Source organism: Arvicanthis niloticus, chromosome 22 (genome assembly GCF_011762505.2).
Source record: "Arvicanthis niloticus isolate mArvNil1 chromosome 22, mArvNil1.pat.X, whole genome shotgun sequence".
NCBI lineage: Eukaryota > Metazoa > Chordata > Mammalia > Rodentia > Muridae > Arvicanthis > Arvicanthis niloticus.
In genome coordinates this window covers 30,142,286-30,155,364 of record NC_133429.1, presented here as the reverse complement: position 1 = coordinate 30,155,364, position 13,079 = coordinate 30,142,286, and the positions used below count along the sequence as shown (strand labels likewise).

The 13,079-nt window shown below is 35.5% G+C and overlaps 1 protein-coding gene across 1 annotated transcript in view; it reads left to right on the top strand.

The window, feature by feature from the left end:
• The window catches only part of Otogl (otogelin like), a 140,615-nt gene that overhangs the window by 108,764 nt on the left and 18,772 nt on the right, over positions 1 to 13,079 (top strand). The window contains exons 37-43 of the mRNA XM_076920159.1: positions 3,180 to 3,229; positions 5,554 to 5,731; positions 6,614 to 6,756; positions 6,977 to 7,000; positions 7,091 to 7,183; positions 8,977 to 9,166; positions 11,732 to 11,946. Of these exons, the coding sequence (XP_076776274.1) occupies positions 3,180 to 3,229; positions 5,554 to 5,731; positions 6,614 to 6,756; positions 6,977 to 7,000; positions 7,091 to 7,183; positions 8,977 to 9,166; positions 11,732 to 11,946 (893 nt within the window). The remainder of the gene's footprint in view (positions 1 to 3,179; positions 3,230 to 5,553; positions 5,732 to 6,613; positions 6,757 to 6,976; positions 7,001 to 7,090; positions 7,184 to 8,976; positions 9,167 to 11,731; positions 11,947 to 13,079) is intronic.

Below are 13,079 nucleotides of genomic sequence, written 5' to 3'. Positions count from 1 at the left end.
CAAGAACATGTAAATTTGAATGTTCAGAATTGAGCCAAGAGACTGGATGAAAGAAACGGTTTGAGATAAAAAGGTCTGTGCCAAAAGGAATTGGATTTTATTTTCTGAAGGCAATCACTGGAGGGTTCTAAGTCATCTGTATTATTTCTCAGATTAGAGATTTATTATAATAATCATCAGTGTCACCATCCTTATGAGTTAATGTTTATTGCAAGCTTATTATATGATAGTCACTGGGATAAGCTTGTGAAGATAAGGAATTTATCTGTCATTGTAGATATTTATGTTGGGAAAAGCCAGAAATCCTACTTCACTGAACCTATGAATGAATAAGTCTGTGAAGTAAGACTGAACCTTCTGTCATCAAGGATATAGACTGATATTTGTAAATACCAGTGTTTACATTGATATTACAAATCAATACTCAACATATATCTCAAATGTCTAACCTACTTAACCACAACAATTTCACATGTAGAATACATGTATTATAGTTCATAAATGTGAACAGAATGAAAGCAATATCTATCTATCTATCTATCTATCTATCTATCTATCTATCTATCTAGTCAACTAAGTAATAAATCCCATCAAGCTTAAAGAATGTTAAGATTAATATAAAAAATAATTTGTCTTTCTCTACACAAGCAATGCAATATCTGAAAGGACATGAAGGAGTAACATTAGCAGTCACATCAAAAATTAATAAAATATGCTGGTGGTTCAGATATTTAATCCTAGTACCTAGAAGCCAGAGGCAGGCAGAACACTGTAAATTCAAGGCCAGACTGGTTTACATAGTGAATTCTAGGCATGCCAAGGCCACACAATGATACAGGCTAAAACAACATTAATGAACAACGTGAAATACTTGAAAATACATTTAACAAAATTGCTATGGGCTGAAGAATGGTTACAATGAAATCTGGAAAACATTATTAAAAGAGTTAGGCAGAAGGACACAAGTGGGAAGACATCCTGCATTCAAGGTACAGAAGAGTTTACAATGTTGCAATAGCAACATTCTTAAAATTTATCTATTTGACAAAGAAACTGACAAAGTGACTCTAAAGCCTAGAATAAAATATTCTATTCTAGAATAGCCAAAACAGTATTGAAAAAGAATCAGAAACTATAGAGACTCACCCATCTCAATCTGAAATGTCCTGTGATTGCCACGAGATTTGACAGTCAGACACTGCTGGTGACTCTGTGACAATTCTAGGTACTACTGTGTCTTTTTCTATGATGCTCATAAAAACCTGCTAGTCGCTAGACTCCTTTCTGCTTTTGTGCTATGACAGAATGAGAACCTTACATCATTTTACTTGGGAAATGACATTTAAGTCTCTTTTAAACCTTTTTCTCTGCATGAGGTAACATCTAGTTCTATAACATGAATGTTGTTCATATGATCAGTGAGTGGGATTTTTGACATATATTTTAACTGTTCTTCAATTTAGAGACTATAAATTAGAACACAGATAAGGGTTACCTACAAAATTAACTAAAATTGTATAGATGTTATCTGTAGATTATGGTAGACTAAGATGACTCTTCAAAAAAAGTGTATGTCTTCATCCCTCTGTTGGTCTTTGTGTGATGTTTCATGTCAAAAGGACTTTGCTGATATAAAGTTGTTGATTGATTTGTGACTGTACCTTGAACTTGGAGTCTTGACCTGAATTATCCATGTAGGTTTAATATAGTCATAAGGTTTTGATAAGCATAATGGCACCTTAGTTAGGTTTCATTGCTGTGAAGGGACACCACGTCCAAGGCAGAACTTAGAACAGACAACATTTATTTGGGACTGCCATACAGTTTCAGAGGTTCAGTCAACTATTATCATGGTGGTAATTATGGTAGTGTTCAGGCGGACATGGTGCTGTAGAAGGAGATGAGAGTTCTATGTCTTGATCCAATGGCAGGCAGAAGGAGACTGTCACTTCCACACTGGGTGGAGCTTGAGCATAGGACCTCAAAGCCGAACCCCAGAGTGACTCACTTCTTCTAAGGTCACACCTATTTCAACAAGGACACACCTCCTAATAATGTCATTCTCTGTGAGCCAAGTATATTTAAACTGCAGGGGCAAAGAGTCAGTGATGACATGAAGAAAATGATATGACAGCTGAAGAGAGAGAGAGAGAGAGAGAGAGAGAGAGAGAGAGAGAGAGAGAGAGAGAGAGACAGAGACAGAGACAGAGACAGAGACAGACAGAGGGGAGACAGAGAGAGACACAGAGACACAGAGAGACAGAGACAGAGAGACAGAAAGAGACAGAGAGAGGGAGACAGACAAAGAGAGACACAGAGAGAGTAGAGACAGGAGAGAGAGAGAGAGAGTGTGTGTTTCTTCCCTAGGTCTTAGCAAATATAGTGGCACGAATGCATTGATTTTAGTATTCTGATTTCTAGAGCTTCAATTTAATAAATTGGTTATGTTTAAGCTACTACAGTTCGTGATAATTTATAACTGCCATGGGAAACTCTTGCAGTATTTTAAAATCCTGTAAAAGACAAATTGCAGTTCTAGCTAGGGAAGATTCTAGCAACTTTCTTTGGCTCTTTTGTAGTTTGGAGTGAGTATTGCAGAAGTTCTTGTGGTACCGATAGAGACCAGTAGAAAGTGCCTTGTAGATAAGCCTGATAACAAGGTCTTTTCCTTCTCTGTGTTGCTTCTCCATCACACTCAGACTGACTCACCACATGGTCCAAAGCATTGTCTAATCTCTGCCTGAGCCTATGCTGGAGGCTGACAAGGGAAAGGGGCCAGATTCACAATTTAATGTTGAAGTCCAATGCAGTTTGTTACTCCTGATGGATATTTGGTGATTCCCTTGATATTTTTTATCTGTTTAGACAATTGTGCTACAATCAGTTAATCAATGGAGGCTGTTTATAGAAACTTCATTGAATACTAGTATTCTAAAATTGGAAATTCTGAGTTAGAATCTGCCCATACTATTTACTAGGTGTGTCAATGGCTTAACTTCAGTTTCTGTAAAATTACAAAGGTATTTTATTATTTATTATCTGCTTCCTTGAGACTTGGGAAGAACAAAGGAAATAATCTCTGTAAAATGTCCTAGCTTCTTTTTAGTTACACATACAATCTGTTCGTGGTGGCCCCCATCCCACTAACAAGGATGTGTTTTCATTTCTTATAAATGCAGACATGGCTACCCCGTCAGACATGACTCCGACCCCAGGTTTGGAATGTGAGGTATGGCTGTGTGTCTTTCAGCTGTTCCTTGTTTCCTATAGCACTTACAGAAGTCCAAGTGTCACCACTATATGAACACAAACTTCCTCTGGTACAGAGTCCAGGTATTTTGGAAAAAAGAAGCAGGATATACATTGTAGTTTGTAACTGTGATTTCAGTGCTTGTGTGTGTGTGTGTGTGTGTGTGTGTGTGTGTGTGTGTGTGTAGCTGTGCGTGCATATGTCATGACCCAGCTCTAGGACTACAAGTGTCTTCCTCTTTGCCGAGGTATTTAGCATGAATTCTAGGGCCTGAACTCAAGTTTTATGCTTGAAAGGCAAACACTTTCCTGATTAATAATACATCCCTACAGTCCACAACCGTATTTCCTTATCTCAGCTGATTCTTACTAATTAATTTCTGGTTGCAATAAGAGAAACAAAGGAACAGGTAAGTAAAAACTTAAGGATGAATGACTTCTTGATAAAGAATTGTCCTGTTCCAGTTTGTTTGCTTTTGTTGATTATTATTATTATTATTATTATTATTATTATTATTATTACTTTACATGCCTATTTGTTTTCTAAAGAGTAAAAGAAAGGGTGTGGATTTGGGTGGGAGGGAAAGTGGCAATGATCTCAGCAGAGTTGGGGGAGAGGAAACCCTAAAGTAGAACATACTGCATGAAAATATAGTTTCAATAAACATTTAAAAATGGAATTATCTGCTGGGACTTCTCCATAAATCAATGACCCATAAAAATATTTATTGTATAGATACTATATGTGAGCCTCTATGCAAGATACTGATATACCATAACCAAAATAGATGAAACTGTTGGCCCGCAGAACTGGTATTTTTCAGGTGAGATGAGAAGATGAGAAGATGGCGCCTTACTTATCAGATGCTCCACATTCTCTATAGTTACTTATTCATCTAGCTCTTGCCGAGCACCTCATATGGCTAACTGAGCATAGTGTTCAGGTGCCAACCACAGAAACTAAAAGCTCCGGCGGTGTAGGTTGGTTAGCATAATTATCAGGCATCGGTGGGAGAGGAGGTCCCTGGTCCCCTGAAGGCTAGATGCCCCAGTGTAGGGGAATTTGAGGGTGGGGAGGTGGCAGTGGGTGGGTGGGACGGGGCCCACCCTCATAGATACAGAAGGAGGGAGATGGAATAGGGGGTTTCTTGGGGGGGGGAATGGGGAAAGAGGATAATATCTGAAATGTAAATAAATATAATACCCCATTTAAAAAAAAAAAATCGGACAGAAGCAACTTGAAAAAAAATCATATCTTCCAAACTGTTTCAGAATCAGGTTGGTGTTGTCTTATCTGTGGAGTATAAAGGACAGTAAAGGGCAACAGAGCTAGCTAGCATCTCAGACACAAGCAGATGGCAGCCTAGACAGGGGTGGGGGGTGGAGATGTTGACAAGTGACTGAACACTGGATCTCCTCGAATGGCAGAGGCTTCACACTTTGGGAGGAATTAGACATGAGATGAGAGTAATAGAATTATCAAGAGTTTTAAGACTTTTGTGTTGAACAGCTGAAAGGGTGGAGTTAATGGAGGAGTGTGAGCAAAGAGAAGATTTGAGGCTGTTGCAAGGATGAATTTAGCAAGCTCAGATGTTCCCCAAGTCAGCCTGGTGACATATGTCTGCCATCATAGCATGTGGGATATGAGGCAGGAGGATCAAGTGTTAAAGGCCAGCCTCACCTGTATATACACTTAGTTCAAAGGAAGGCTGGGCTACCTTCAGGCCTTCATCAAAAAAGAAAGAAAGAAAGAAAGAAAGAAAGAAAGAAAGAAAGAAAGAAAGAAAGAAAGAAAGAAAGAAAGAAAAGAGAGAGATAGAGAGAGAGAGAGAGAGAGAGAGAGAGAGAGAGAGAGAGAGAGAGAAAGCAAGCAAAATATAAAAATCATGATCCTTGATAGCAAACAACTGTGGTGATATATACAGTGGATGTGTCTGTGTGTGTGTGTGTGTGTGTGTGTGTGTGTGTGTGTGTGTGTGTGAAGATAGCTTATGGGAGTTAAATTTCTCCTGTGAGAAAATCAGGCTTGGTAGCAATGAACATTTATTTGATGAAATCTGCTTATGAAATGATCTAGAAAAGACTGGTGTAAATGATCTCACCAGTGTTAAAGCAAATCCTAGGTGTACACTGATTATTGTAGAGATGCTTCAGCAAAAGTTGGAACAGATTTTTAATTGTCTCTGAAACGGTTTTGGTTTATAAAATGTATACTTAAGAGAACAATGTGAATGCAAAATTTAAAGCTTAAATGAAAGCATTTTGGATCTGGGAACTTAACTAATTTTGCTCTTTTATTGACAGCCTCAACAATTTGATCCTGTTTATAACTGTAGCCAATATATCTGCCTTAACATGGAGTGGACCTTTTACAACTGGTCTCTGAATTGCCCGAAGGACTTGGAAATGCCAGACTGTGGGTTCCGAGGATGGCCTGTTCAAGTGAACACTGATATATGCTGTCCTGAGTGGGAGTGTCCCTGTAAGTTTGCATTTCTCATATGGTGAACAATGTCTGAATCAGAGAAGAGTGTTGAGGTTTTTGTTTGTTTTATTTTATTTTGTTTTGTTTGCACGTGCGTTACCAGACCAAGCTATTGCTTTTGATACTTCTTCATCTGATCTGTGATTCAGTTTTTCCTATAATGCCTTTTCGAGCCACTTTTGTCAAACACTGTCTAAGATTTGTGTGTATTTATGGTTTTTTCTCACTTCCCAAATATAATTTAATGAGGCATCCTTTAATATATTTTCAGTGTAAAATTGAGAGCCTTATAAAGATTCAAAATCTTGAAGTCATATTGGCAGAGCCTTGTATGAATAGAATAAATAGATCTTGTAATTGGCTGTGATCATGCCTCCTGCCTATAGCAGGTATTAGCATCTCATGGAGGACTTGCTACAACAGAGTGCTAGATCCCATCTTTAAACTTTCTGGTTCCAAGAGTAAGTCTGGGTAATTCATGTTTTTAAAAATGTATTTTAAAAATGATTTTTATACATATCTATATAATGTTCCTTAATTAAAAGTCTGTCTCATCATCCTCTCTTCTCCTTCACACAGAGCTGTAGGTTACAGGCAAGAGGAAGTCATATTTCTCAGTAATGTGGCCACTTGTGCATTATCCCCACCCAAGAAAATAATCCCTATCCACGCTTACACAACAAACCCCAATTGAAAGCAACAGACCACACATGCACTTGTGCACAGATGCATACACATACAAACAATACAATAAACCATCGGAAACATTATGTAAGAGTAGGAGAGGAGTTGGGAAGAAGGTATATTTTGAAAAGAAACATGAGTTTAAAAATTCAAATAGTAATGTAACAGCCTCTATTGTATACTGTTACATTTTAGGTCGGTGCTCCATGTTGTCAGAGCTAAGTATCATTACATTTGATGGAAACAGTGCCGCCCTATCCAGCATGGCTTCTTACATCTTAGTACGAATCCCCGGGGAAATTGTAGTTGTTCACATTGACAAATGTTCCACGAATCAGGTAGGCTGTAATTCATATAGTTGTCACTTCTTCCTAAATCTGTAGCTCATGTACATTGTGACATCCAGGATTCCCAGTATTGCCCTCTGAATATTGAAACCAAGGAATTTTTCATGTAAAAGTATTACAATAGATTTATAATATAACTCTGATGGTTTTAAAGGACAATTAATGTATTTACCTTAAATTTGTTTCTTTCTGTATGTTTTCTTTTCCCCAGAATGGACATGCCCTTAAAAAGCCAGTGAGTATTTGCAAATAATTTTGTAAGTTAGTTTTGCTTATCACTAAAACTATTTAACATCATAAAATTTTAATTTGTTTCTAAATGAAGGGTTCTTTTGGACGAATCTCAGGACTTTGCTTTAAGAAGCTAAATGTGACAACATCTATACATAAAATACTTATCAACAGAGTAGCGAGAAAGGTAAGAAAATACAATAAAAATGTTATTACATAGGATTAGAATAGGAAATCATGCAAACCAATCATTTATACAGGAATTTACACAGAGTAAGGAATTAAACATATCAATGTATATTTATTGTTCACATGGATGCATATTTTTTCATAGAAAGTTAGAACATGTGTTTCATAGTTTGATATTTTCCCTCCATTTACATGAAGTCATTTATAATATTTATCCTCTGTGAAAGTAACGAAGGACCACGTTAAACCTGCCAACAATCTCAGATGATGTGTGAGTCACCAAGTCTCTTTTTCCAGAGTTCATGTTTCAAGTCAGATAAAGAGAAAGGATGTAAAGGGGACGAACATACTGTAGGAAACAGTAGCAAAGAACTTGCCATGGCAGAACACAGGAGAAGGGCAGGCTGACTAGCTGGTTTGGAAATATTGACATCACTACTAAAGCAGAAAGATACCATATTTACACTTATTGCAATAACCTAAATGTGTGCAGCAAAATTGTAAAATGTTCAAAAGGAATTGAGTGGTTTTATTGGAAGATTTCCAACTCCCAAGGAATCTGTTTAATAAGTAAAGCTGAGTTGTTGGTCAGATGTATCACTTAGGTCTAAGTGAGACACTCAAAAGAATAAGAGAAAATGTACAAAGTTTTTGCTTCACAAGTCTGGTATATTAACTTGCTTCCTAGATATAATTACTCAGTCATCACAGTTTCATAGATTCTTGGATGTAGTTAATATCAAAATTAATGTAAAATAAGACACAGTTTAACTAAGTAAAACCTAAAATATGTGGATATTGTAATTTTTAGATGATGGAATTTGCATAATTTAATTTTGATTGAAATTGATAGAATAACCTCAAATATAATCGGTGCTATTATTTTGAGCATTTGAATGGAGGGGGTTACTTTTTACCCCATTTGAGCTTATTCCTGGCCAACTGCTGGTCATTTGCTCAATAAATACCCAGTTATAAAAAATTATTCTTAGAGGTGATAAAGTTGATATAAACACTGATTCTGATCTCAATTAACATCCAGTTGTGTGGATTTTGCATGTATGCCTAGTGGTTGGAAAGTAGGAGGTACAGGATAAAATTATGAGTAATGTATCAGAGAAAGGTAGAAGGGAAATGACACAGAGGGCATCAAACAGGCTTGTGTGTAGGAGGTGACTCTGGAAGAGGCCACAAGAGCAGGATACAGAGATGAGGAACCAAAAGATTGGTGAGATGTAACTTTACCAAAACTGCTGTTACTTACAGTTCATATCACTATAATGACCTCAAACTACTGTTTTTTTTTTAAAGTATTATCTCCTTGGCATTCCTACATTAATATTATCAAGTGAACATGTTGAAGATTAAGTCCAGAATCTATACAAAATCAAAGAAGTAGAATCAATGATATTCTTAATTTTTATTAAGTTTGATAGATAATTCTCTTGAACACTATTATTCCTGAATCTTGATTAAGGAGAAAAAGAATTCTTTATCTTAAATTAGTATTAGTAAATATTGTTCTGATCACCATATATTGAAGGGATCGGACAAAAGCAAATATGTGAAACAAAACTGCTTTACAAGAAAAATAAAATACAAAGAGATATTACTGAATATGTCAAGGCATAGTAAAGGGTCAACAAGAGAGATTGGAAGATACCAGAAGGTGAGGGATGGCAGAGAAGTAAAATTTTACATACAAAACCTCATGACATTATATAAAAGCCTGGTTTTAACTTCTGTATTTTAAAAAATATTCTTCTAAGGGCTATACATATGTTATTTTAGGTGGATGTCGACTCTATTGTTGTGCCTTTGCCCTTTTCAAGTCATGAGCTGTTCATAGAAGATTCTGGAACAATGTATGTGATTACTACTCCTGCTGGCTTAATCATAAAGTGGGCTCACCTTACAGGAATCATAGATATTCACTTCGGCCCCCAGTTTAACTTGTCATCTTACACAGAAGGGCTTTGTGGTGAGCACTGATTTTGAAATCTCTCATTTTTTTTAAGTGTATTTTCCTTCTTACACTATATAGTTTTGGACCTAAATAGATCACTTCCCAGGTTGAGATGTGATTTTCATTTTTAATTCTACATGTGAGTATTTTAGAAATCAAGGATTTTCAACAAAGGCTAATGAAGTAAGAAATAGTATTTAATGTAGATATTCTATTTAAATGTACATTTGTTGTGGATCTTTAACTCATATTTACTGAATGTTCATAAGTTTTTAGTTATATTTTAATTTACTTAATTATAGCTTGCATTAAAAAATTGGTCCCAGGGTTATCTTAATTTATGTGATAAAAATAAGATACAAAAAGGTTAAAGGCTTTTTATATAGTTGTTTCTTTCTTGCATTTTTATGTCTGAAATCTGGGTAAAACATATGCCAACTTGGAAGAGTTCACTGTTCTAAATATTCACGCTAGTTTTATTATAATGTGTACATTTGATGTTTGCCATTATCCAGAGGCTTACTATTGTAAAGTTTAACACACACATAGAAATTATAAGTCAAGCTAGACATATCTGCAGACATATAACAAAAATCTGAAAATAGATATGGTGTCTCTTTGAAAGTTCAACATAACAACTTTTTCACAGCAATGTGATATAAATACATTACATTTTTTGAACTGCATATACATTATTATTTGCTAAGTAGGACTTACATTTTCCTAACTAATGAGAATATGTTAAAGAGCACAAACTTATATGGTGACATAATGTTATCACTCTAGAAACAGTTATTATTGAGTATAAAAAAATAAGTAATATTTATTGAGTAATAAAGCCACATTTGGGAACTTGTATTTATTCATACAATTCACCTCTTGTATATGGATTGGTTTCTATTTGATCTTCATGATATTCGGTTCTTAAGAAGCTAGTCACTTGACTAACTAGATTCTATACAAGCAATATAGGGAAGAGAGTAGGGTTACTTTTGTGCTAGTCACAGACCAGTTCCTAACTGCATTGTATCTACAGTGGGGATATCTGTTAATTAAAGTGATGTCTGTATTTCATTAGGACTGCTAGTCTGAGTGTCAGCTAAAGGAACTAGTGATAGAGAGAGAGATCCAAACTGAGAAGGTTCTAGAAAAGACTCCATTGTACTGTGAATCCCTTGCATGGTAGCTAGAGTAAAAATATTTTTGAAATGTATTTGAAACTAAAAACGTATTTTAGCACTATCACTGGCTATAAAAGTTTAGACATAAAGAAAGAACAGAGGAGGGAATGGGTTTAAAGTTAATTAATTAATTAAATGAAAAAATAGAAAGAACAAAGACTTCTTTGATGTGTCACATTATCTACAGAAGCCAGTGACCTTAATTCATGCTGATAGTCCTGATTTGGAGTTATAACTTGATACTTAAAGAAAATGTTTAATTTAAATGTTTTTATGGCATGAAGTCCTGAGACTTAAGAAACCTGACAGGATAATGTGGGGTGGGATTTGGATGAAGTTTAATCAGAGCCCTTGGGGCATTTCTCTATGCTTTGCTTGGGTTTATACTCCACTGATGAAGAGTAAACTGATGTGTCTGTCCTTCCTCAGGTGATCTTAAGGCTAATAAATCAGAATACTTAGAAGAATGATTATATCTAACCACCAATCCTAGTTCAAATGCTGCCAGTGATATTAGAATATTGAATATATCTTTGCTCCTCAAGTGACTGCCGCCAGCTGCTTATGTCTGTATTATCAATTGGGATTATACCAACCCAAACTCTCTTAGCTTTTCCCTCGATTGCTGTTATAAAATATCCAAAGAAAAGCAATTTAAGGAGAAATATTTATTCTGATTCACAGTTGAAGATTTTAGCAGGAAAATCAGGAAGCTTGAAGCATCTGACTACACTATAATCACAATCAGGAAGCAGAGAGTGATGAATGCTCATGTTTATTTTCCTTTGTTCTTTCTAGTTAGTCTAGGACCCAAGAACATGAAACAATGCCTTTAAATTTATTGTGGATCTTCCCACGTCAATAAACCCAGGCCATGTATTTTCTCAGAGACGTGAAGAAAGGTTAGACAGTCTCTGAAAGGTGTGTTCAAACGTTGTTTCCTAGATAATTCTACATCTGTTAAATCAACAGTTAGCACTAACCACCATAATGGCCTATTCTTGGAGTTTTATCATAACAGAATAATTATTGAAAAGAAAAATTTAGTATGTTTAGACAAAGTTTTCCTTGGAGAATGGAAGAATGGAGTTCATTCATCAAATATTTACTATTCTAGGAAGTATATAATTTATTTTAACTTAATGACTGTAGAAACAGAATCTTCATATACAAGATTTTCTTCATATTCATTTAGCAATATAATTTATTAAAACAGTCATAAATTTAAAGGTTCTTTCAATCCTAAAGTCAAAGGATACACAAACGCAGATGTTTATAATCTCATTCAAATCAGTTATTCACCCTTTTAAAAGAAAAATATTAAGCCTATTTAGTTGCATCGCCTGTATTTGGTGATATTGAAATTTTTTTCCATCTAAAAGCCACATGTCCTTTCAAGGAATTTGCAATGACAATCCAGACGATGACCTCAGGATGCAGAATGGCACGATCATTACCAACATGGAAGACATAGAGTTATTTATCGGGAGCTGGGAAATTGAGAAATCATTTGAAGTGACAATGAGAAGACCTGCGAGGAACTGTACTGAGTATGACTGCAGCCATTGCATTGAGTTATTGAACAGAGAAGGTTTCATTCCATGCCATGACAAAGTAAGTTGAAGGCAGCCAGAAACAACAGCAATTGCATTAGAGTTTATGACATGAAAAAGGTATCAATAGACTCCTGTTCATGTCATACTGTTCTTCTACTCAGAATAAGTTCTCTCCCATTCTTCTGTCAGTATGTTAGAAACTTGGTGACTCTTTTTCTTTATGAACTTGTAGGAACAGGAAAAATAATTATTGTTTTTTAAATGTTTTGTTAGAATTGTATAAATTTTAGGGAAATGGAATTATTTGTCAAAAATTAAATTTCTCTAGCAGAATATCAATGATGTTTGATAATCATGTGTAGAAGTTCAGACAATGAAGTTTTAATCCAGTCATAGAATGCTACACTCTAGGGTGTATATTTCTCTAACATGGCCATCACTTAGTGAATTTAATTGATCTTTGTGTTCCTTTGTTTCCTCAGCTTAATTGACTTTTTTCCTCACTCTCTTGATTTCTCAGTTCAACTAATTAGTAAATATTTTAAGAGATCCTTGTCAGTAAAAAGATGCCTTTTTAAAGAAAAAGGACAAACTAGTACAGAATTTTGTAAGCCATTTAATAGAGTTAGTGACTTTAGCATATAATAGGCATGGAGCTAGAATCCTGAGATGCACAGATGCACAAATAAGGCCTCCCTAGCCCTTCAACAAATCTAAAAGGATGAGACTATGTGAACAGACATTTATAATACAAGGTAGGGAGATAGATATGAACTCAGCCTTGGAGAAACCTTCAGGGAGATATACATATCTGAGGTGTATAGAAGCACAAGAAGCCAGAAATAGGGAGGAGAAAGATCTAGACACTGAAAATATTGTGTATAAGAGAATATTTGGTATAAAAGTCTATGCAAGGAGAATACCGAGGCAGTTTGAAGCATTAGATATAGGTGGAGGGGTTTCTTGGAAGAAGAGGGAGGAAGTTTTAGTTGGGAAGGAATCAAAGTGCATGACTGTGCTAGACAGAAATGAGCAGATTCTGTAGTCAGCGTGGACTATGAGTTCCCTGGGGGAATGCACAAAGGGCTCAAAGTTATAAACAAAAGTAGTCTTTCTGGAGGTCAGTTTACTTCAAAATTTAGCTTAATTGTAAACATGAAATATTTAAATATTTTAAATGCATGCACATAA